This window comes from Podarcis vaucheri, assembly GCF_965113315.1.
Source record: "Podarcis vaucheri genome assembly, chromosome: 3".
In the NCBI taxonomy this organism is placed as follows: Eukaryota; Metazoa; Chordata; class Lepidosauria; order Squamata; family Lacertidae; genus Podarcis; species Podarcis vaucheri.
The window spans coordinates 88,031,234-88,056,268 of NC_138761.1; the positions used below are offsets into that span (position 1 = coordinate 88,031,234).

Genomic DNA, 25,035 nt, shown 5'->3' on the forward strand with positions numbered 1-25,035 from the left:
AGACGCCGGGCCTCCTCGCGCGCGCGCGCTTGGGCGCCGAGTTTTCCAGCAAAAGTGGCGCGCGACAGAGCCGCGGACTCTCTCTCTCTCTCTTTTTTAAGTGCTTCTTGAACAAAGCAGACCTACTTCAGTTCTGCGTCCCATGGAGTTGGGGGGCTCGGACCCTTTCACAAGTGTGTACAGGGACAGGGTTGTAGCCTCAGGTAGGCCCGCTTCTACGCGCGCGCGTTTTGCTTTAAAGTCAGCTCCGCTTTGTCCGGCGAGGCGCAACTTTGCAAGTCAGCGTGCCTCGCCATAAAGGCTCTTCTTGAGCGTCTCTCTCCCCCCTCCAGTCTGCAGCGTCGCCGGCGGCCCAGTGTTTCCCTTCCCTAACCACGGTCTTGGGGTTATTCCTACCAGGTTCATCTAATCACGCCTCGGTGACCAGGCGGCAGGTCAAGCCCTGCAGGTAGCGGGCGCCATAGCTTCTCCGCCGACTCACCTCCTTCCCCGTTTGGTTTTCCCTTTAGCTTCCACGCCTGCCTTGCTTAAGAAAAACAGCCCGGCCTGGATGGAGAGCCTTTTGTGGCTCCTGCTGCCCCTTCACATCACTTGGTTCGAGGGCTTTCTCCACCCCCGACTTTTTTCCAGGCTTGCAGTATCCTGGGGTCCAGCAAGTTTTGCTGTAGGTTCGCCACCGTGTGTGAACCAAATGTTTTCCTGTTTTTAAGCAGGATCTCATTTGAACCAGAACTTAAAACCATTGTTTGTACTGCCAGCACTGGGGCCTGTGGATTTTTTAGGTCTGCACTTCCCCCTTCAAACTTTTTTTATTGCTAATCATTATTTGTGTACACCACCCAGAGAATGTTTTGATTACTAAGAGGCATAGAAATGGAGTTGATAAATTAATAAGGTATATTAAGGGAACGTATTTGAACAGTTGCAGAGTAACTCTCTCAGGTAATGGTGACTAACCTCTCAGTTACTTAGGATTGGAAGGAAGCGTTTCCACATAAAAGGTCTGACTTCCAGTTATGTTTTTACTTTCTGGCTAGCTGTATGCCTGCACTAAGACCAAAAGCTATGTGTAAAACCTTCCCTAGATTTTATCCAAAAATACCTACTCAGTGACAAGACCTGTTATTCTGTCCACTCACAACTCCAGCAAACTTTTGCAGGTCAAAGGTAATTCCTGCAAGGTACCTCCTGCAACTTTGGCAGTAACACCACGATTTGCGTGTTTTCAAAACAAACTATCTTGCCTTAGAGCCCCAAAGTAGCTTCCAGAAAGTCCTCACAATAAAATCACATTAACAACTCTTATTGCAGTGCAGTCCTGTGCATGCCTACTCCATAAAGTCCTGGGAAGATTACTCCTTGCAAAGTGCAGCCTTAATAAGGGTCTAAGAGAGCTCTGCTGTCTTTGATTCCTAAGCTGATTCTTTTCCTGCCTTGCTGAGGAACTTTCATCACACACCACAATCCCTTGCCAATTCCCTTGCTGCAAATTCCTCCGGAATAATCTATCCATTCTCTCATAATTGTTCAGTCTTTAGAGTCTCCTTGTTTCTTTCTTTCAAAAGTGAAAAGCCCATTTATATAGTGACTAAACGCACTGTAACATGTCACTGGTCTATGAGTAATTCCTGCACTTCATTCCGAGGTCTTGGTTGAAGGCAAGCTTTCCTCTCCCTCTCTTTTTAAGTGATGGCTGCTGGCAAGTGTTTGCAAACGGGCTGGGAGATAACAGGGGCAGGATTTTAAGGGGGAGACATCATGGGGAGTGCAAGTAGGATAGTGATGCATAAGAGTGTAATTTTGGAAAGGGAAAAGGGAGGGGGCTAAGTAAGCAGAGGGGATATAAATTACCATAACTAATTCAGAATGGGAAGCCTTGCCAGCTGCTGTGTGTGTATTACAAGGCACTCAATAAAAGCTCAATAGAATATAATCCCCCCCCCCACCTAAGAATGCCCAGGGCAGCTCCACAGAACTCAATGCCATTGACGTCCCCCACCCCAAGTGCAGCCCTTTGCTGACCCAAGATGGGGGACAAACATGCTGGTGTGTTGCAATGTACTGGTGATTCCTCTCTCTTTGCAAATAGGCTAGGTGCATTAGGAATCAATAGATTAAAGCCAAGGCACTGCGGAAAGATTCAGAGCACACTGAGTCCCTGAAGAGAGAACCGTTTCAGAAAGGCTGCTCAATCCTGCTGACGTGTGTTTAGATTTCAAAATGTGTTTGGGTCTCTTTCAATATACTGCTGGCAGGTGTTCCGCCTGTTCCCCACCAGCACTTCCCATTCAGCAGAATAGCTGTGCTTCCTTTCCTTGTGTGGCGGCCTTTAGTTGCATTGAAATCCTTTATTGAAAGTGTCTAAAAAGGAGATTATTATTTTTTTTAGTTCTGTTGCTTTGGTTTATTTCCCACTAAATTGTGGGGGACCTCGCATAGCTCTTTAATGCTGAGAAAGTTCGGGCTTTCGTCTTCTTGGCGTGTAATTAATTCAACTGCGTTTTCCCTTTGAACTGAAAGCTCATGGAGCTTTTTTTACTTTGGGGGGCGGTGTTGTCTGAAATCCTGTCCTGTTGCCTGAAGCAGTGCTGAGGCAAAAAAGGCTGTTGAGAGACAGACCTCCATTCTTTAAAGCCTAAATGGCTCTTGTAAATGAAAGCACTAATTACGCAGGAGAGGGAGGAATTAACTGTAGCAAGAACCGGCACAGAGTCACAATGTTCCAGTTGAGGTCGCTGCTGTGTAACCCTCTGGTGAAGAGATGCACCCACACTGCATTTAGTATTTTACTTGTTAGTCATCTCCCTCTACCTCCCCCAATTTAACTGGCTTTTATTAAAATCAAGGTACTAATGAGATCCTCTCCAGCAATGCTGCTTGTCAGTTAAATTGCAAGGCTAAATGCGAGAAGATAAAATAAGGCAATTGATGTTGAGATGCTTCTCTTCTGACAAGATGGCTAAATTCTTTATGTGTGTGGGCACACAAGCACACACACATCTTCAGTGCAACAAGGGAGAGGTTTGCTCTGAACAAGCTCCTATTCATCTTAAAATGCATGCACTGAGAAGCTCTGCATAGTCACATTACAAGGAAGGAGGAGACAGACAGAGAGAATGTTTGTGAGACTACTATTCATCTCTCCTCTATCACTGATAGAGATAATCCCTTTCTGAGAAGGGAATGAATTTGTCACATTGTTAGGTGTAGGAAAACAGATAATCTTTTTTATGTTGTTCTTATATCTTTTAATTTTTTAAAAGATCTGTAGATTTCTTTGAGAAGGCGAAGCACATTTTGCATCCCTGGTAGAAGGAAGTTGAGAAATAGCCTTTTGTTTTCACATCAACCATTGATCAGAATTTGTATTAGCTACAGAAAATGATTTCCTTTTCAGTGTTCCATTCACCCCTTCCTCTCTTTCTGCCAGATCTTGATCAGTTTACAAAAGCTGTACAGTACTGGTTTTCCCTTTGGTGTGAAAAGTCCAAGCTTGTGATATGTAAGAGAAATTCAGACATACTTTCTTTCATGGAACTGGATTAATGGCAGATGAGAGGAAATTGATGCCTAATGTGTCCTGCGCCCCTCCCTCCGGCCGCCTCCCATTAGCAAATCTGGCTGCTGATTCTCTGAGCCAAAAGGAGCTCTGATTTAAGAACCATTTCAAAAGTGGAGGTTTTGTGGTTATAACACCAGTAGGAGATGTCTAAAAGAAATTGCTACATCCCAGTCGTTCCCTTTCTTCATAGCCGTGCATGAAAAATGCTACAGTTGTCAAACTGAATAAGATTAACTTCTTGCCAAGCAAACTTACTTTGTACACTAAATTTTGCGTAAAACTAACTAGATTTCGAGTATTGCGCGTTGCAAGTTTGTGCAAGTCTTATCACATGCTTTGAGTCCAGTGTATTTACAGCATTGCAGCCCACATTTTCATAAGTTTACTGCAGAGCTACAAGTTTTGTGCACTGGAATCTTGTGCAAATCGATACCTTTGCATAGTCCACTTCCATTTGCACAATGCGTTCCTTAACATGTACAGTTTTGTATATTTTAGTGTATTGTATAATTTCTTCCATGTGTCCCAAGTCCTGATTTTCAAAATTTTGTCTACAGTCATGAGTGCTGGAAACGTTGTGTGTGGCTGAGAACAGCAATATTCAGAAAGCCAAGTTCTCTTCAGGGCAGGGTTCAGGCTGCATGCTGGACACCAAGCAATGGGTGAAGACAGACATAAATTTGGAAGCCACCTTTTGTTTTCTATCCATTTTGATTTCAATATTAATTTAAAGACTTGAATAGAGAAGACAAAGTGGCAAACAAATGTTACAGTAGATAAAAATGCTGGACACCTGATGGTGGTGGTGGGGAGCCAATAATAAAGGGGCCAAGCTTATTGAAGTGTGTGGGCAGGCTGTACGTATCTTAGTTAAGAATCAAAGCTAGCCGGGAGCAGAGTTTGCTCCCATAACTGAATATCTCACACCTGCTGTTCAGTTTAAGGTATATCTCCTTCCACATGAACCAACAGCCCTAAATTTTACGTGAGATTTGTCCAATATTGTGAGTTTAAATGGGCAATGGAGATGCATTACAACTGACACGCAACAGTGTTGTTTGTCAGAATACATTCCTGAATGTAAACAGATTATGATCCTGGTCAGATCGTCACATTATTCCTGAAGCAACATGCAAGCTGTTAAGTGCTGGTGAAATGGAAGTAGGAAGCTCAAGCCTGAGAAAAATTGGGCTCATGAAAAGAGGGGCCTGTCCCCTTGGTTTCTTCCCACCAGAACCACTGTGGCTAAAGTGCCTGCTGTTAAAAAGAGCTGAAATCAAATCTGCTATTTTTGGGGGGGGGGAATGCAAATACAGGTGAGGGGTGGGAGGTGCTACAAATTTGCTCAGGCCATGCAGGGAGGCAGGAGGTGTTAAAACTCTTACCCCACAGTTTTCCTGATCTGAATCCTCACCTCCTGAAGCAACTGCTAGTAATGATGGTCATCTGTACTTCTGTACTACAATATTATATATGTTTAGCAAACTTAGACCCCTTTGTGGTAGAGGCGTTATGAAATGGAATTCTATGGGCTAGTGGTATGATTATACTTTAAAAAAAAAGTTATGAGGCCAGTTTGTAGGATTTATCATCTTGTGCTTTTCAAATGTGCTCATGCCTTATATGGTTGATAGAAATATATTGTGTAGCTTAAAGAGAACGTGGTTATTAGAGCTGTTCCAAAGATGGTTATACCTGATCCCTCCAAAATTAATACTGTTGCTTGCCACATTCTCCCTCCTCTCCACCCCCTGTAGGTTGCTATCCTAATAATCAGTTTCTGGACCACTGTTGAATGGTTGCCATGGTAATGGTTAGTGCCAGTTTGAGTTTTCTGTCTCTGCCTTTCCATCTGTAAATAATCTTGCATAAGTTGAATTTGCCTTTTTGAGAAGAGGAATGGCAAATTGTTAAAACTACGCAATTATACTATAATGTTTTAATTTTTTTTTAAAAAGAAGAAAAGAACCCATTGGTGGAAAGAAATATTGCCAACCTGTTATTTCTAATTCAAAACCACAGATGTCCATTGATGGGGATTATATTTAGGTATATTACTTCAGATGTTGAGCAAAGTGTCATGGTACCCACGCATTTTGTAGTAAGTGGTGGTTTTCCAGTTAGAATCTTTTACGTGACAGTAAGGGGAAAACTTACATATTAAGTACTGTTGGTCCTCACTTTAGCACAACTTAAAAAGCAAACAAACTGGGAGGCTTCAGTGCTGAGTGGAGGACTGGTATGAATGGGGGGCTGCTTGATCTTTTCACATCAAGGCATCCCTACTCAACCCCCCCCCCAGCTGCTTTTTACTCCCATGAGGGAAAATATATTGGAGCAGGAAAATGCAGTTTGCATCTACAGAACCCCCAGGAAGCCTGTAAAAACCCCTTGGTTTCTACAGGATAAATCTTTTCTCATACAGGGCAGTGATTGTTAAAGGTAGGTTAGAAAGCAACGTTCCAGCAACGTTCCAGCAGAATACATGCAACAATTCAGAGCTTTTGGAATTGATGGGTAATATTTATTAACTTATTCTCAGTTTTTATTTTCTAAATTGAACACTAAAGTGTAATTTATGTACATTTCTTAAGCTATACAGATAAGAACTAGCCATTTTTCTTCTTCCCATGTATGGATCATTGAACTGCTGATGCTTTTGTAAAGGCCAGCAATGCCCATTTCATTATTCCCGCTTCCTTCGGCCTTTAAGCATCAGTTAACTTTCTTAAGAAAATGTTAATTTTCAGAACAAACTAGTGGAAGAATCAAAGGCTGCCCTCTTTATTTGATCATCATTACTGAGGTTTCTGTACAGAGCTATTATAACCTCTCCTTCGTTTTTACTGTAGGCTGTTTTATTACTTTGTGCAACAAGAGGTCATTCATGCTATTGGATTTTCTTCACCCTTTGCTTGGAGTGGGAGATAGCTGTATTGAGGCTGTCGACAACTCCTTTTGACTGCCAATTGTATAATTCCTAATGGAAAACTTGTAACAGTGAAGGCAATGCCTTTTTAATTCCATCTCCATGTAGAATGTCACATAAAAGTAATTCTACACAACCTAAAATACTGGAGTCTCAAATAAGTTAGGTGTGAAGGGGCCTAATCTGGTCAACTGTTACAGGAACCTGCAGGTGTGTCCTGTTGTCTCATGGTCACAGCTCTCTGCTTACAGGAAGATGGCTGAGAGTATTGTCAACACCAAGGGTGGCTAACCTGTTGCCCTCCAGACTCTGTTTGGCTCCAGCTCCTATCAGCCTGAGCCAGCCTGGCAAGGAATGATGGGAGTTGTAGTCCAGGAACATCTGGCAGACCACAGGTTTCCTACCCATGGTCTACACTGAGAAGCAGTGGATCTCTGGTTTTGGGTTGGCTCTTTCCAGCTCTACGTGAAGATGCCTGGGTTTGCGCTTAGGATCTCTTGCGTACAAAGGATATGCTCTACAAATGAGCTATGCCCCTTCTTCACAGGCAGGGGTGGTGAACCTGTGGCCCTCCCAATGGTTTTGCACTCCATGCTCCATTTCCCCAGACCATTGGCTATGCTAGGTGGGACTAGTGGGAGTTGGACTCTATCTACATCAGTGGGGCACAGCTGCCCCGCGCTACCGAAAGGAAACTCCCCGAGCTTGGAGCAGTGGTGCAGGAGAGGATGGGGGCAGGATTCAGTCCATATTTTTGTTTGCTTCAGACATAGAAAGATTTGGATTGCCTGGTGGATCATTGGATGACTTGTAGTATATCATTAATAGGTTGTTTCATTAAACTCCCAAGCAGTTTGATAGCAAAAGCAAATGACTTTTCCTTTCTTCTTTCTAAACAGGCCATTAAACCTCTGATGATCTTCTGCAACTCAGGGGTAGATTGGCCTTCATATATAAGGTCATCCCTGAAAAGAGTTTATGGGCTTGAGTGGATGGCAAGCTTTGCCCCTTGGGCCACCACTGGGTGTCTGATTTTGCCCTTTCTCTGCTGCTGTTTTGTAACATCGTTGATCAGTTGATCACATTGGAACACGGAAAAGAAAATGTGTGGGGTTGAGTGCCTCCCCTTCCCCTGCTTGAATGCTCCCCACTGGATAGCTGATTAAGATCAAGAGGCCCTTCTGCTCTCCAGCCCAGTAACTCTGCTGGAAACTGGAGCAGCCTAGCAGAAGGCACGAAGCCTTCTGCTGCCCTTGTGCTTTTCTGAATCAGTGCCAGAGTGTATAATATCAGCTCCCACAGGGCTGGAGTGACAAGGCCTTGCAAGCAATCTGCAGATGGGAGTGTGAACAGCACAGCAGATTACCAAATACTATTCCAGAGCTTTTTAGTGAAATCTGGAGGGAAATGTTTTGCGAAGGCTCAGGGTTTCCTGTAGACTTTTGTGTCCTCTGAAGTCGTCTATATTTTTTTTGTGTGTGGTGTGTGTGGACTGCTACAATATTGGGAAGCTAATGGCAATGTGGAAAAAGTAGGCTTTATAAAACATATGCTCACGCAAAGATACCAGGTGGATTTGTATGCATGCTTGCACTACATAAACCTTGCATGGCAGAGGGAAAGATACTCTGCCCCTCTTATCTCGACCCCTGCGTGTGTACCTTTGATCATGTGGGTACCATTGCCTCCTCAGCTGCTTGCCTGGCAGTTTGGCTATATCTAAAGACTTCTACCTGCATGGCTTAATGTTTATGTACCATGAAATAACAGACTTCCCAAAACATCCCTGTTTTGTGGTGTGTAAATAGGGCATCATCCTAATGAGCCACATGGGGGGAAGATTTTACATGTACCCAGACAAGCTTGGGAAGAGTAGTTTACTAGGTATACTGGACCTGAGTTGTTTACAACAAAACCCTGAACTTGCCTCGGTAGCTACCTCGGAGGCTTGTTGTGAGGATAAAATGTGGAGTGGGGATTAAGATAAAAACAAAGAGGGAAAGAAATTGCTGAATTAACTAATCTGAACTGGAATACAAAAAAGGGAGGTGTGAGGAGGTCAGGGAAGCAAGGATGTGAATATATGACATGGAAAGATTGATGTGTTTTCTTTTTAAATGTTTTTTATCTTTTTTTCTGTCTTTTGTATTTTTCTTTTTTTTCTTATTTTTCTTTTTGTCTTTTCTTCTAATCTTTTTATTTATGTAATTTTTTTCCTTTGAAAACTTAATAAATATCATTTTTTTAAAAAAAGTAAAATGTGGAGTGGGAGAACCTCGTCTGCCACATTGAGCACCTTGGAGGATAGGTGGGATCTAAATGTTAAAAAAACAAAAACAAATAATAAGCCAATATTTCAGTGCTTGTGTAATATGTGCAAAACTGAGTGTCTTGTCGAACATCCCAGCAGCTGCACTCTGCACTAGCTGCAGCCAGGTATGAGACTCATCCTGCATAGAGCACATTACCCTAGTTAACTGCTGTCATGGGCCAGGAATCAGCTTCACCTGCTGAACAGCAGCCTGAAGAGGGAAAAGGTGGAGTGAGCCCAGCTGCAGCTGATCAGCTTTCAGGTACACAGAGGAGAAGGCACTAATGAGAACCAGCTGGCTTGAGCCTTCTTAAGCAGAGCTTCCAGCAGTGGTCAAATGCTGGTAATGCTTGTAGTTTCTGGCTCTACCTTGCTGCTTCCTGCTCATTTTGACCCTTAACCCCACGATCATTTGATACCCTGACCCCTGGACCATCTGACCATGCGGATTACTGTTTGCCTGACCCTAGGACTGGACCTGACTTCAGTTGCTGGCTCTGCCTCCAGGCAAGTACACCTCAGAGACTCTTCTGGTTGACTGGCCTCCCCACCCCACTGAGCTTTGCACATTGTTGCTCAGTAACAAGACTATGGCAACTGTGTGATTATTGGTGTATGGATGCCTGTGGCAAGGCTGTCTCTGGCCAGGAATGGCCATAGAATTATTGTAGTTAGCTCTCCAACCGAAGTTGGTAAGAGTTGCTCTTAGTCAATGAAGTCATCTGGGCCACTCCTGACAGCAATGGATCAAAAAGTAGCCCCAAAATTTGCACTTGCTGACTCTGAGGGTATGCAACCCATCCAGAGTTGGTACACAACCCATTCTTGCAATGGGGAACCACTCATCCATGGGATGTCAATCTTGTGAGGATTCACTCAGTTTATTTGCCCTCATCCAGCCCATGACTTCACCTAAGCAGCACAACCTCTCCTGATTCAGATGGCATTGCAGGGAAGCCTGCATTGAATTCAGGTCTAATGATGTCGGTCTTTATTTAATGACAATGTGGTGAAAAGAAAATGGCAACATAAAATGTTATGCACCTTCGTTGCTTCTAGCACTGCCATTTGGAATGTGGTAGGGATTCAGCAGAAGGACCAGTGAAGGTGCATTGTCCACTGATCTGCTAAGCGAAGGCATGCTGCCAAGGATGGATAGCTTTTTGGTTCAAGGTTTATAGAGATGTTGTGTGTCACCCTGTGTGCGCGTGCATACACACAACACTTCAGAGGTGGGGAACTGTGGTCCTCCAGATATCGTTGGACTACAAGTGCTATTATCATTGACCATGCTGGCTGGACCTGGTAAGAGTCCAATATCCTCTGGAGGGCCACAGTTTTGCTGTAGAGATGTGGCAGAACAGATTCTCTTGGGGGTTCAGCTCAGCAGAGGGGGCCCCTCTTGTAGTTCCATCACCCTCAGAGGTTTGCGGAGTGGTGACCCAGGAGTGGGCATTCTCTGTGGCACACATTCCCTACAGAGCCGTGTCTGGCATGTTCCCTGTACTGCTTTTATAACATGCAGAAAATGTACCTCTTGACGCTGGCCTTTGATACTTGCAGTATATATTTTAGGACCTGCACTGGCTGTGGTTGTCATTTGTTTTAAACTGTGTAATGCTGTGCTTTCTATAGTTGTAACCTGCTTCTAGTGAAGGGCAGGCTCTAAATATAACAATAGTAGAAATTAAGACCCATTAATGTAGGTGCAGGAAATCTTTAGTCCTCTAGAGCAGTGTTACCAAACTTGGGTCTTCAGCTGCTTTCAGCCTACAATTCCCATCACCCCTGACCACTGGTCTTGCTAGCTAGGGGTGATGGGAGTTGGAGTCCAAAAAAACACCTGGAGACCCAAGTTTGGGAAACACTGCCTAGATGTTGCTGAACTGCAACCTGCATCAGCTGCAGCAGGCCTGGCCAAAGGCCAGGGTTGATGGGATTTGTAATTCAACAACTGCTGGAGGGCCAAAGGTCCCTTACAGCTGCATTAAGGCATGGTTGATATCATACTATATTGCTTCTTCTCTGAATGAGTCCATGTGCTGACTTTAAAAGCATCAGTGTATCTATGAATCATGGTAAGGATGTAATGCCAAACAACTGGATAGAGTTGTCTGCCTTAGAATGAAGAAGAAAGGGGAACTTAGCATTATAGACACAGGCAATTTTCTTTTGCCCCTTGCAGTATTGAAATGTATGGATTTTGGAGAGATGATGCCCAGTGTTGGTTTCACATGAGATTATTTTTCTTTGTATCTAGACTATTTCGTATGTTATAGACCAGGATCCAAAGAACTGTGCAGATAGTTTCATGTGCTCAAGAGCGCTTTTGGTTAGCTTCTGTCAAACGCCAGACCTTCATGCCACATGGCACACTCACTTTAAGATTGGTGTGTGGGGGGGTGTAGTTTCAGAAGCTGTTTGTAATGGGGCAGGACAGCCTGCTGTTTGAAGAGATCTAGTGGGGGTAGGGACTTGCAAGGCATGCCAGCTCTTGGGTAGTTCTTCAGCTATCTCAGTATTCTAAATATTTGGCTTTGTTTTCTCAGGTTATATCAGGGCAACTGCACTAGATTAGTTTAAGAGGAAAGCTAAATAATATATGAGAGGTTTGCATGAATGCTTGAATTCTGGCATTTTATTGAGTGCAAGAGGTAGTGTGAAGGATGCTGTAATCTTTTATGATGCCCCTCATGGCAACAATAGTTCTACGGTGTACAGTGCCTACAACTCAAATTTCAACACAAATGGAATTCTATTTTTATTACCAAACATAAAGGGGAAAGACATACCCAGCGCCAAAATTTGTTCATCTTTAACACACCTAAATTAACATTTATGGGATAACCGTCTCGTGACAGTCATTGTTGCAGGGAGGGAAACATGGGAAGTTACTGTTGCCTTCCCACATTCAGTACGTTTTGATGAAAGCTTCAGTTGAAATTCATCTACATATAATTGAGAATCTATCTACAGCATACTAGATATGTAGGTAGGAAACAAAGTGTTGCAGATTTTACCCCTGTTGGCCTTTGGTATAGGTATCTATAGCTATATAAAAGTTGCCACCAACATTTCTTCCTGCTACAGTGGCTGTGCTCAGATGTAATGCTAAACCATAGTTTAGCACTGTGGGAACATGCCAGGGCAACCTTCGGGTCATAGGCTCTCCACTCCTTCACAAGCATGGAAGCAAGAATGAAATCAAAAGCAGTTTGCCTCTTGTTCTAAAATAATTGCAGTAAGTATAGTGATATAGGGAAGATTCTAAATGACCAAAATAGTAAGGGGGCAAGCTTTGACTCTATGCCCTGAAAGCCCCATCCTATGTATAGCCTTTGACCTAAGACCTCTGTGCTCCACCTGTCAGTCTGTAGGCACATGAGGTCACCAACTTGCCAAAGCTAAACAGGTCTGGGTCCAGCTGATGCCTTGAAACCATTTCTTTGCAGTATGCATTTTCCAGTCAATGTTAGAAATTAGCTAGGTGCTGGGCTTGTTTTGCTACTGACATGGGTCCAATTGCAACTACAGTGGTGCCTCGCAAGACGAAATTAATTCGTTCCGCAAGTCTCTTCGTCTTGCGGTTTTTTCATCTTGCGATGCACGGTTTCCCATAGGAATGCATTGAAAATCAATTAATGCGTTCCTAGGGAAACCGACTTCAGACCAGGTCCGGGGACAGTCTGTCCCCGGACCTCTTCTGAAGGCTGGGGGGGGCAAGGGCTTTTCTTCCCACCCCCAGCATTTTAAAAAACCCTGGGACAGCGGAGGACTTCTCCGCTGTCCGGGGCGATCTTAAAATGCTGGCGGGCGGCATTTTAAAATCGCCCCGGACAGCGGAGGACTTCTCCGCTGTCCGGGGCGATTTAAAAGCCCCTGGGAAGGCAGGCAGTGGGGACAAAGAATTTCGCCCCCTGCCCGCCTTCAGAAGGTGTCCCCGCCCCCCTCCCCACTTCGGAACAGCTTTCCGAAGTGGGGCGGCTGGGGCAGGCGTCCCCGCCCCCCCGCCCCACTTCGGAACAGCTTTCCGAAGTGGGGCGGCTGGGGCAGGCGTCCCCGCCCCCCTCCCCACTTCGGAACAGCTTTCCGAAGTGGGGCGGCTGGGGCAGGCGTCCCCGCCCCCCTCCCCACTTCGGAACAGCTTTCCGAAGTGGGGCGGCTGGGGCAGGCGTCCCCGCCCCCCCTCCCCACTTCGGAACAGCTTTCCGAAGTGGGGCGGCTGGGGCAGGCGTCCCCGCCCCCCCGTCCCACTTCGGAACAGCTTTCCGAAGTGGGGCGGCTGGGGCAGGCGTCCCCGCCCCCCCTCCCCACTTCGGAACAGCTTTCCGAAGTGGGGCGGCTGGGGCAGGCGTCCCCGCCCCCCCGCCCCACTTCGGAACAGCTTTCCGAAGTGGGGCGGCTGGGGCAGGCGTCCCCGCCCCCCCCCCACTTCGGAACAGCTTTCCGAAGTGGGGCGGCTGGGGCAGGCGTCCCCGCCCCCCTCCCCACTTCGGAAAAGCTTTCCGAAGTGGGGCGGCTGGGGCAGGCGTCCCCGCCCCCCTCCCCACTTCGGAACAGCTTTCCGAAGTGGGGCGGCTGGGGCAGGCGTCCCCGCCCCCCCTCCCCACTTCGGAACAGCTTTCCGAAGTGGGGCGGCTGGGGCAGGCGTCCCCGCCCCCCCTCCCCACTTCGGAACAGCTTTCCGAAGTGGGGCGGCTGGGGCAGGCGTCCCCGCCCCCCTCCCCACTTCGGAACAGCTTTCCGAAGTGGGGCGGCTGGGGCAGGCGTCCCCGCCCCCCCTCCCCACTTCGGAACAGCTTTCCGAAGTGGGGCGGCTGGGGCAGGCGTCCCCGCCCCCCCTCCCCACTTCGGAACAGCTTTCCGAAGTGGGGCGGCTGGGGCAGGCGTCCCCGCCCCCCCGCCCCACTTCGGAACAGCTTTCCGAAGTGGGGCGGCTGGGGCAGGTGTCCCCGCCCCCCCTCCCCACTTCGGAACAGCTTTCCCCACTTTTCGGAACAGCAGCGCTTCGCTCCCGACCCACAGCATTTTAAAACCTTCCCGGGACACGGGGAGATTTTAAAATGCTGGGGTTCGGCAGCTAACGCTTCGCTCCCGACCCCCAGCATTTTAAAACCTCCCCGGGACACGGGGAGATTTTAAAATGCTGGGGGGCGGCAGCGCTTCGCTCCCGACCCCCAGCATTTTAAAACCTCCCCGGGACAGGGGGAGATTTTAAAATGCTGGGGGTCGGCAGCTAACGCTTCGCTCCCGACCCCCAGCATTTTAAAATCTCCCCGGGACAGAGACTTCTCTGCTGTCCCTTGGAGATTTTAAAATGCTGGGGGTCGGCAGCGAACGCTTCGCTCCCGCCCGCCAGCATTTTAAGATCGCCCGGGGCAGGCGGAGGGGGGGGAAGGCAGGCGGGGGGAGCAAAGACTTTTGCCCCCCGCCGGCCTTCAGAAGAGGTCCTCTTCTGAAGGCCGGCTGTGGGCGAAAGTCTTTGCTCCCGACCGCCAGCATTTCCCTATGGGCTTTCGTCTTGCGATGCAAGCCCATAGGGAAATTCGTCTTGCGAAGCGCCTCCAAAAAAGAAAACCCTTTCGTCTTGCGGGTTTTCCGTCTTGCGAGGCATTTGTCTTGCGGGGTACCACTTGTATGTAGGGGTTTCTAAGCACTAGGCTAGCAATCACATTTTAAAATCTCTGCCTTAGACCATAGTTCATACTGTTTCAATTTCCACTGTGTGTGTTTCTCCTCCTTGCATACTGGGACAAGTGAATTGTTGTAAGAGCAAGCTCCATTCAAGCAAAGTAGTTGAGATCATAGAATCGTGGAATTGTAGTGTTGGAAGGGATCTCAAAGATCAATCCCCTGGTGAATAGAGATTCTGTTTCAGCAACCATAACCTAGATTTAAGGTGCCATTTGGCACCCAGCTTACACATCTGAGTTTCCAACTCCGACTGTATAAAACACTGGGCAGTACTCGGATCATTCTTGGGTCCTGATTCCACAGTACTGAAATATCTCTCAGCATACTAGCCATAGCTGAGAGTTACGATTCAATTATTGATGCCCTTGCTTGTGTTCATACTAGTGACAATGAAAAAGGTGATACGGGGAGAGAAGATGCCATTCTTCAGGGGGAAATGGAGGATTTAGTGTTTGTGTTCAGGCTCAAGCTTTTGGAATCATTTATTAGATCAGTTCCGCAAAACTAGCAAGGCCCCACAGGATTCAAAGATAGCCCTCAGTACAGATGTGCCGAGCTTTACACATCGCTCCTCCACTTCTTAAAAGAAACCTAATAAAGTTTTGATGAGATTGAACTCCAAGCAAAATAATACCTGCCTGGTGTAGACTGCAAGTGTGTGAATAAAGAAAAAGTCAGTGATACTGATGCACCTGATGCTGATGAAAGCCATTCTCCAAGAGACTCCTTTATTCTTTTGACGGATGGGCTTGAAACCAATTTAAAGAAAATAGCAGAGGATAATATCTTTTAGTGGTTTTGGTAATTTTTAGTTGCATCCTTGCCTGTGTACCAATGTATGTGTGAATATAAAACTTTATTATTGCCCTTTCTGTTAGGCTAATGCACTTTTATTAAACACTGCGAGGCATCTTAAACTTGACATAGGGCCTCAGAGTGCCTTAATCTGGCCAGCCCACCCATGAGGCAAAGTAAGATGACTGCCTTGGACAGCAGAATCCATGGGGGCTGCAGACCCAGCTTCCAAGGAATGCATTGCCCACTGCCACCACTGTGATGGCTGCATGACCCTCCTTGGAGGCCAAATCTGTTGCCTCCTCAGTAGCCCCCACAATTCTGCCTCTACAGGGACCTCTTGACAAATAGGAGTCACTGCTGGTCTCCTCCCACCCCTAGGGAGGAAATGGTGGGGACTGCCCTCTGGTGTTTCCCAGGCTTTGCAACCCCCTGTGTGATTCAGAGTGAGGCCCTTTCCCCTCTGCAGCGGAGTCTGATTCCCACGTCAACCCCTGGGTGAGTTTGATCTGATGCTCTCCCCACCCACGTTCTTGATGTAGATCTGTATTTCCCCTCTTGTTCCTGATGTAGATTTTGTTGGGATTCGCAGGATACTGAGTAAGTCTGCAGGCTTCAACAGGATGATGCAATACGTGCTGGGTCAGAGTGACTCAGCAGGAGTGTGATTAATGTGATTGGCTATCACCTGTTTTAAAAAGGAAAGCCTGTTTAACAATTAAGTGTGGTGGTTGTGCTGTGGTGTGGTGGTGCTGTGGTGGAGAGTATTCGTTTGCCTTAAGGAGCAGGTACTCTGTATGGACTGTTTTTGTAAATACCTGTATATAGCTCACATTAAAAAGACTGCACTGGAAAACCCTGGGACTCTGAGCGTTTCTGCTAAAAGCGCCGCGAGGAATTGGCGACAGATTTTTGCTCCCCTTTTTCCTCTATAGTTGGGGGCACCATTTTGTGGTTTGCCCCAGATGCCAAAGTGTCTTGGATCAGCCCCCCCAACTACTTTCTGAGCATCTCAATCACAGCACAATGCAAGTTGGTGAAGAAACAAGTTTGAAAGTGATTTTATGCTTCCTTTCTTACAGATGCGCACAACCCACAAAGTGTCTGTATGGCCTGTGGGTCTGGCGGGTGGACGACGCTATGAGCGCCCAGTTGTGGAAAAGGGCAAGGTTGTTGGATGGTACACTGGCTGGCGGGCAGGTAGACCTTTTCCCATTGATATGGCCGGTGAGTATAATTACAGAATCTCAGATACAGATTATATTCATGTGAACATGCATGCAGACATTGTATCACCCACTTGCACTTGCAAACAATCTAGCTCTAGATATTGCATGAATGCTGTAGGCAAGCATACAAAAACCCAATCTTCTGCTTTGTTCCGGTGAGCAAAAACAATGTTACTAGGTTCCTTCACCTCCTGAGAATCTCAATCTTTCCTTTCCTTTTTTTCTTTAAATGCAGTTGACTCTCAACTTGTGCGGATTTAACTTGTGTGATCACAGTTCTATGTGCTTGGTGGCTGGCCAGCTGCGATCCCGCAAATTAAAAGCATGGAAAGTGGAGAACTTAAAAGCTCTTTTCACAGCAGATTTTATTCTGGTGCGAAAGAACTTTTCAACTCTCAGGTCTGCTTACAGGGCTCTGGGAAGGTATAGTGAGATCTTGCGGAGCCGTCTGTAATCTCATGAAGGCCTCCAGAACCTGGTAAGCCCTTGCATGGGGTCAAGGCTTGCTGCACCAACTCTGAAGCGGTAGGGATGGACATGAGGGGGTGCTTCTGGGTTTCTTCGTCTTTACACAATTCTGGCTTTGTGTGCAATCTGCAGGACCTATGTTCTGTGCAAGTTCTGAGTCGTCTGTACAACTTCATGGTGCTCAAGAGTTTCAGACAGAAATTTGTAGAAATTACTGAAGTTGGGGTTTGTGTGTGTGTGTTGTGCGTGTTTAATGCTATCATTCTGGCTACATATGACCATCATGAGCACTCTTGATAATAACACTCAAAATCTTCCTCCTTGGCTACCCTGTGCTGGATAGGAAAGTTTTGGCATGAAGATGAACTTGCCATTTTAATAGGACCAGCATATCTTGGAGGGTAAATTCTGGTTAAATCCTGCAGTCACTGGAATGCTTCTGAGAGTAAGTCGTGACTGAGCCTAGGGTCTGGAAGAAATATGCACCAATATTAGGTTTTGCATGTACACACCTATCTCCTTCCCCTTCCGCTTCTGTATTCTTTTCCCTTCACTACAAAGACCAGTTGTAGTAGTTGGGAATGGGATGCTTCCTACACATTACAGTTTTCCAGCTCCGTATTGGCATTCAAATCTCTGCTTTTAATGGGCTCTTGAGAATCCTCAGTGCATTAGCAAAGGGTGCATAATGCATTTAAAGCTGCTGATTTCAGAGGTTTTGCCCAGGGTTGTAGCATAGCATGGTTCTGATATTGTAGCACAGGGTTAGTCAACCTGGTGTTCTCTGTACATGGTAAGCTACAGCTCCCATCACCCCTTGGCTAGGGCTGAATGGGGTTGTAGCCCAACAAATCTGGATGGTACCATATTGGTTACTCTTGATGTAGCAGGAAATTATCATAGGATGGGTTTGTTGGCTGATGTGGTGCTGCTCCACCTGCAGTTGGTATTTGGAACATAATCATTGTTTTCAATGATTATCCCTTGCCGACGTGGGGATCCAGGGCACAGTCCTTCAATGGCTGCACTCGTTTCTCTCTGGTCGGGGACAGAGGGTGGCGCTTGGGGGGGAATTGTGATTGCGCCACTCCTTGGTGTGTGGAGTGCCTCAGGGTGTGATCCTCTCCCCGATGCTTTTTAATATCTTTATGCGCCCCCTTGCCCAGCTTGTCCGGAGTTTTGGGCTGGGTTGCCATCAGTATGCTGATGACACCCAACTCTATCTGTTGATGGATGGCCATCCTGACTCGGCCCCAGACACACTGACCAGATGTTTGGAAGCTGTAGCTGGATGGTTACGTGGGAGCCGGTTGAAGTTAAATCCTTCGAAGACAGAGGTCCTCTGGCTGGGGCGGGACGATATGGGATTGAGGGGGCAACTCCCATCTCTTGCGGGGGTGTAATTAGTGCCAGCACCGTCCGTTAAGAGTTTGGGTGTAATCTTCGATACCTCCCTCTCTATGGAGGCGCAGATTACAGCTATAACAAAGGCGGCATTTTTTCATCTCCACCAAGCTAAGCAGTTGGCCCCTTATCTCTCTCGCCCTGACCTAGCCACTGTGATCCATGCGACGGTCACCTCCAGACTGGATTATTGTAACTCGCTCTACGTGGGGCTGCCCTTGAGACTGACCCAGAAACTCCAGCGGGTGCAGAATGCCGCGGCGAGACTCCTTACGGGGTCTTCGCTGCGAGATCACATTCACCCGGTACTATACCAGCTGCACTGGCTCCCGGTGGAGTACAGGATCAGGTTTAAGGTGCTGGTTTTAACCTTTGAAGCCCTATACGGCCTAGGACCCTCGTACCTACGGGACCGCCTCTCCTGGTATGCCCCACAGAGAAACCTACGGTCTGCAAATAATAACATCCGCAAGGTCCCAGGCCTCAGAGAGGTTAGGCTGGCCTCAACTAGAGCCAGGGCCTTCTCGGCTGCGGCTCCAATCTGGTGGAATGCTCTGTCACAAGAGACTAGGGCCCTGCGGGACCTGACATCTTTCCGCAGGGCCTGCAAGACAGAGTTGTTCCACCAGGCCTTTGGTCAGGGCGCAGCCTGACTCCCTCCTCTGGCAACCTGCACAGAATTTTGCTTAATTGGTTGCCTTCAATTTGATTTAATTAATTTTATAATGAAATATTTTTAGATTGTGTAACTATTTTACTGTTAGATTACAGTGGTACCCCGCAAGACGAACGCCTCGCGAGACGAAAAACTCGCAAAACGAAAGGTTTTTTTGTTTTCGAGTTGCCTCGCAAGACGAATTTCCCTATGGGCTTGCTTCACAAAACGAAGCTTGCCCCGGGGACAGCGGGTGTTCTCTTTTGAAGCAAGGGGCGGCGGGGAGATCGCTTCTCCCCACCGCCCCTTGCTTCAAAAGAGGTCCGGGGGCAGCGGGAAGCGCTTCCCGCTGCCCCCAGACCTCTTTTGAAGCAAGGGGCTGCGGGGAGATCGCTTCTCCCGGTGCTCCGAAGCGGGGCGGGGGGGCGGGAACACCTTCCCCCACCGCCCCGCTTCAGAACGGTGCTCCGAAGCGGGGGGGGGCGGGAACACCTGCCCCAGCCGCCGGGCTTCGTAGCGCTGCTGCGAAGCCGGGCAGGGGGGGCGGGAACACCTGCCCCAGCCACCCCGCTTTGGAACGCTGCTCCGAAGCGGGGTGGGGGGGCGGGAACACCTGCCCCAGCTGCCGGGCTTCGTAGCGCTGCTGCGAAGCCAGGCGGGGAGGCGGGAACACCTGCCCCAGCCACCCCGCTTCGGAACGCTGCTCCGAAGCGGGGTGGGGGGGCGGGAACACCTGCCCCAGCCGCCGGGCTTCGTAGCGCTGCTGCGAAGCCGGGCGGGGGGGGGGGCGGGAACACCTGCTGAAGGCGGGCGGGGGGCGAAAGTCTTTGTCCCCCCTGTCTGCCTTCCCAGGGGCTTTTAAATCGCCCCGGACAGCGGAGAAGTCCTCCGCTGTCCCGGGGCGATTTTAAAATGCCGCCCGCCAGCATTTTAAGATCGCCCGGACAGCGGAGAAGTCCTCTGCTGTCCCAGGGTTTTTTAAAATGCTGGGGGTGGGAAGAAAAGCCCTTGTCCCCCCCCAGCCTTCAGAAGAGGTCCGGGGACAGACTGTCCCCGGACCTGGTTTGAAGGCGGTTTCCCTAGGAACGCATTAATTGATTTTCAATGCATTCCTATGGGAAACCGTGCATCGCAAGAAGAAAAAACCGCAAGACGAAGAGACTTGCGGAACGAATTAATTTCGTCTTGCGAGGCACCACTGTATTTGATTGTTGTTAGCCGCCCTGAGCCCAGCTTCGGCTGGGGAGGGCAGGATATAAATAAAAAATATTATTATTATTATTATTATTATTATTATCATCATCATCATTATTATTCATGGCTCTAACCAGTAGTCCATATTGTTCGGCACTCTGTCTGAGCAACTTGCCAGCCAGAGATCCTAAGATGTTGGCAGCCAGAACAAGCATGATGCAGATAGCACTTTCTTATTCAGTGTCTAGTAATAGGACATACTGCCACTGGATTCAGATACTTCACTATCAAGTTATGGATAGATCTGAGGGTTTTTAAAATTTAGATTTATATTGTATATTATTGCTGTTGACTATGAAAGCACCTATAGAATAGTATTCAGAACTTCTCTCCAGAGGGTGGTAAAGTGAGGAATTTTGTCTGATAGGACACCTGGCAAGCATGCCCTGTTAAACTTCATACTGAGCATGTTAAAAATTCATATTGTATTCATGGCTGCCATTAGAATGCATGCAGTATTTGTAATTAGGAATATTGTTGGAAAAGAGCAAAGTGTGAAACTAATAGAACTTTTTGCATAACATGTCTTCTCATCATTAACCCTCTTATAAGCCCTGCTGCTGTATCCTAATTTAATTTACTTTTTAATAATAGGAAAACACTCTTCTCATTTATTTGAATTTTATATGGTATTTCTGTTTGAATGCTTCACTGAATTTTTTCTCTGCGCCTTCATTAATTACTGCAGGCAGCTAGTATCTTTCATTACATGAACATTGCCATGTGCATAGGAAAACAAGCCCCATCAGATAGTTCAAGTGTGAAAAGCACTATTTGATCATGAAATGAGTCATTTCGCACAAACCGCTGGGAAGTGAGGACTCTTGCTAGCTTATAGGTAGATACAGTTTGAAGCATCCTGCTTAAGGGAGAAATCAACAAAACAACCACGAAGGCAGAGAAGGTTCAAAAATTAATCTCATCAATCTTTCACTGTACAGCTTGTGACTGCATAGCACTGTCTAGCGGCATAGCTCTACATGCTTGGTCAGTCTTTGGTGTATTCTAGATGTATCTCAAGCGCTGGCTGAATTGCTTTTGCAGCTGTATTCCTGTCAGCCATGGGTTTCTGTATTTCAGAGAACACAGGGAGTGGGGTGGCGGTGAGGAGCAGTAGCATAGCGGTATATTTTGAAGTACACATAGGCATCTGTTTTGATCCAGGTGTGTGTGTCCATGTGCGTGCATGCGTGCGTGCATGCACACACACTATAGAGCAAGAGTATGTAGCGATATCTGAGCTATTAGGATCAGTAAATGGTCACTGTATTTAGTGAGCAGGCAAAGGGGTAGTGTACTGGTTAATAGTTGGCTTCAGTCGAGGATGTTGGTTAAATTCCACATCTGTCCATTGAACTCCCAGTTAGGGATGTAGGAATTTGCCTTATACACAGTCAGACCAATGGTCTATCTAACTCACTGCTTGCACTGACTTAGCAGAGGTGCTCTCTCCTCTGCCAGCCCCTTTCAGAGCTGCAAATAATACAGCTGCAAACATAGCAAGAGGAACATTCTGCACCATTGCAGGGATTTGGACTTAGTGGCACCAATTGCAACCTTGTCCACTATTCCTGTGGCAAGGCAGCAGCTCACAGAAGAGCCTTCGGCAGGCATCTGTCCTTTTTTCTCTACCGTTGGCTCAGCAATGCCTATTTAGCTGATTCTGCCGTTCTAATTCTAATGTTTATTTCCAGGACCAAAAGCACAGATATAAGTGCAATTAAACACTGCATGCAGAGAACCTTCTGCTGTTTTCTTTTATGCTCTGCAGGCAAATATATCTTCACAAGATACCGTGGAAGTAATAAGTTGAATCCAGAATATCTATTCTGTGAATGGAAGGACTCCTTCCATTTATGCAAGGGAATGAGATCCAGCAGAAACTCTTTACCAGATGAATGGTTGAGATGTGTGTGTGATTTTTGGAGAGTCCCTCTGTCTCCTTCTATGCTGTTCCTCATGTTATTCTGGAGGGTTCCCTGCCCCCCACAGCATATTTTCAGGTGGTGCTGGGGCTGTAGGGTGAATTATCAAAAATCATCTTCCTCAAGCACAAACTGTGAACTTTGGATCCAAGCCATGATCACTAGTAGATTACTTAACTCTAGAATTTGATCCATAGGAAAGATGCTCTGACTGGAAAGTTTTTACTGACCATGTTTTCAGAATTTGCAACAACTATTAAAAAAATCCATCCTTTCCTATTTTTATAGGCAGTTGGCCTAATTTCAGTATGCAAATTGTTTTAGTTTGAAAAGGGATTCAGCTTTTTAAAGAGGAATAGCTGGAATTCAAAGAAACTTAATGCCAAATGGAGAAACTTTTACAGTGGCCTTGCAAAAAAAAGAAATACTAGCCTTCAAACGGTTCCGTGCCTGACTGCCCATAGCAAGAGTGTAGGGGAAAGATGGTTGGGAGGTCTTGTACAATCTCATGGATGGCTTTAGGCATTTTGGCACCCTATTGGGCAGAATCCTTTGGAAACCACTTTAAAGGCTTATAGCTGCTTCCCCTATCTATAAGGCAGGAGTGTATCTCTTGCTTGATTCTGCAGGCAACACCGATTAGGAAACTGATCTGTAGCCTCCAATGATATAAGCTTAAACCAGAGTTACTTGCCCTCTGGAATATTGCCTTGTTCTGCAACCTAAAATGCTCAGCCCTAATTACTAACTCTCATCTGTTATATGAGACTGGATTTGATGGCAGCCCAAAGATGTTTTGTTGGGACTTTACTCCACCCGCTTGTGTGCTGGGAAAAGTGGCAGTGACTTTGTCTATATTCAGAATGTCACCAGTAATTTAATCTCCATGAGAGTAAGGAATAAATGGACTTGGTAGCTAAAGAGGGAAGTGTGTGTGGTAACTCACAGCTTGAGTTATAACGTGGATTTCCCGCTAACTGCCATTATGTGGACATTTACTACAGTATTCCATCTACTTTATCTAAATTAAGATCTCAGCTAGACACTAGAATATTGGCCTCTCTGGACCTTAGCTGTAACCCATTGTAACAGGTTGAGCAGCATCCTCTGACTTGATCAGAATAAGGTCTGCATTACTTTGAAGATTTATCAGATGGATGCAACAGGATATTATAAATGCTGCCCCTAAGATTAGTTTCCCTTTCCCCCATCTCCATTCCACTTCAGCCCACTTCTCCTATACCAGGAAGCTATACTCATTTCTCCTTAAGCCTTTCCTGATCCACCATGGACATGTCTGTTCTAGGGTCAGTTAATAGTTGTCTTTCCTTACTCTGGTATTACATAATATTTGTCTTAATAGCAGACAGCCTTAGTTACTTTCTCTCCCCACCTCTGTTATCACTGCTGCCCTTCCTTAAGAAGCTTAAATGATAATAACTTTATATTCAGTTGATTAGAAAATATTAATGCTGGGGAGTGTTTGCCGCACGGTAAAATGTCTGAAAGTCTAAAACAGCTTGCAGAGTATGTCATTGTGGCGGCATCCTACATATGTAATCTTCCAAAATATATTGGCTCTGAGCTGAGTGAATTGTATCGCCTAACAAAAATTGCAAAGTGCTGTAGTCTATTCACTGCAGCTTGTTATTTTGAAGTATAGTTAAAATAAGTGTTTTATTAATATTCATTGCAAAGGCTCTGCTACCAAACCTGGTCATTAAGCAACCACAAATGTGCTTCTTTCAGCACTGCAGAGTTTTATTAGAGACAATCCAATACATCATACAGGCAGTTGAACACTGTTGGGGGCCTAATGGAAAACATTACTCTGCACTGCAGTAGTGAGGACATTATGGCCCTACTGATGTTGTTGGACTACAACTCCCATCATTCCTGATCACTGGCTGGGCTGATGGGAATCTTAACAATATATGTAGGGCCACAGCTTCCTCACCCCTGCATTTCTGGGTCTGAATTCCTAAACTGCTTGATTCAAAATCTTTAGGATAGAGTTAAGCAAGTTAACTGATTTGGTTCCAGGATACCTTTTAGACAATGGGGCATCTGGCATTCAAATCTCAGGGCTTTTGCGGAAGATAGGTCCCCTCCCCAAATCCTTACTTTCAGATATGCAGGAGAGGGGCAAAGGAAAACAGTCTCTGAACATACTCTTTGCTTGGCAGTTGCTTCCTGCATCCCACAGCTGAGCTGTAGAAGGTTGTAAAGTCCTGCCTCAGGTAAAAATGCCGCTAAAGTCCTTTTGTCCCAATCTTGATTGCGCACCGTAGAATGATGTAGCTCAAATACTTTTTTAAACGAAAGCAGTGGATTCCAAATTGAACTTACAGAAAAAAATGTTCGCAAGCGTCTTGTTGTACAACAGATTTGCAAAACCTTCATGAATCTTTTTCTTGTGCAAGGATCAAAACATTCAGGAAGGCAAACTTGCTGCCTTTACGACTTCCTAAGATCATAAGTAGCAGTTAAAGTCTCTTGACAGATTTTTGGTACTCTGAGGAGGGAATAGGGAGAAAATGTCTGAAGGGTAGTACATTTCCACGTTTCCCTGTTTAAATCAATTGTTGAGTGCACAGGAAGCCTACTAGTATATTTAAACATAGGCAATGGCCATTGATGGGAAGTTTTGCTTCTGCACATGACCGTTCTAAGCTGAAGCATTCCTTCCTACCCTAGAATTTATTGCAACCCAACAGGCCATTTTGTAACATGCTCACATATCAGAAATTAAAAGCTAAACTGAAAATTGAATCACCCAGTTTCTGCATTCAGTGGGCTCAATTGTGAC

General features: G+C 46.3%; 1 protein-coding gene across 3 annotated transcripts in view; it reads left to right on the forward strand.

Moving 5' to 3' along the window:
* The window catches only part of B3GAT2 (beta-1,3-glucuronyltransferase 2), a 52,240-nt gene that overhangs the window by 25,565 nt on the left and 1,640 nt on the right, over nucleotides 1-25,035 (forward strand). For 2 of the 3 annotated variants that reach the window (XM_082218371.1, XM_082218370.1), the window contains exon 2: nucleotides 16,374-16,518. In XM_082218371.1, the coding sequence (XP_082074497.1) occupies nucleotides 16,374-16,518 (145 nt within the window). Of the gene's footprint in view, nucleotides 1-184; nucleotides 204-16,373; nucleotides 16,519-25,035 lie in introns of those variants that run through there. The other variant, XM_082218372.1, reaches the window with a different exon arrangement.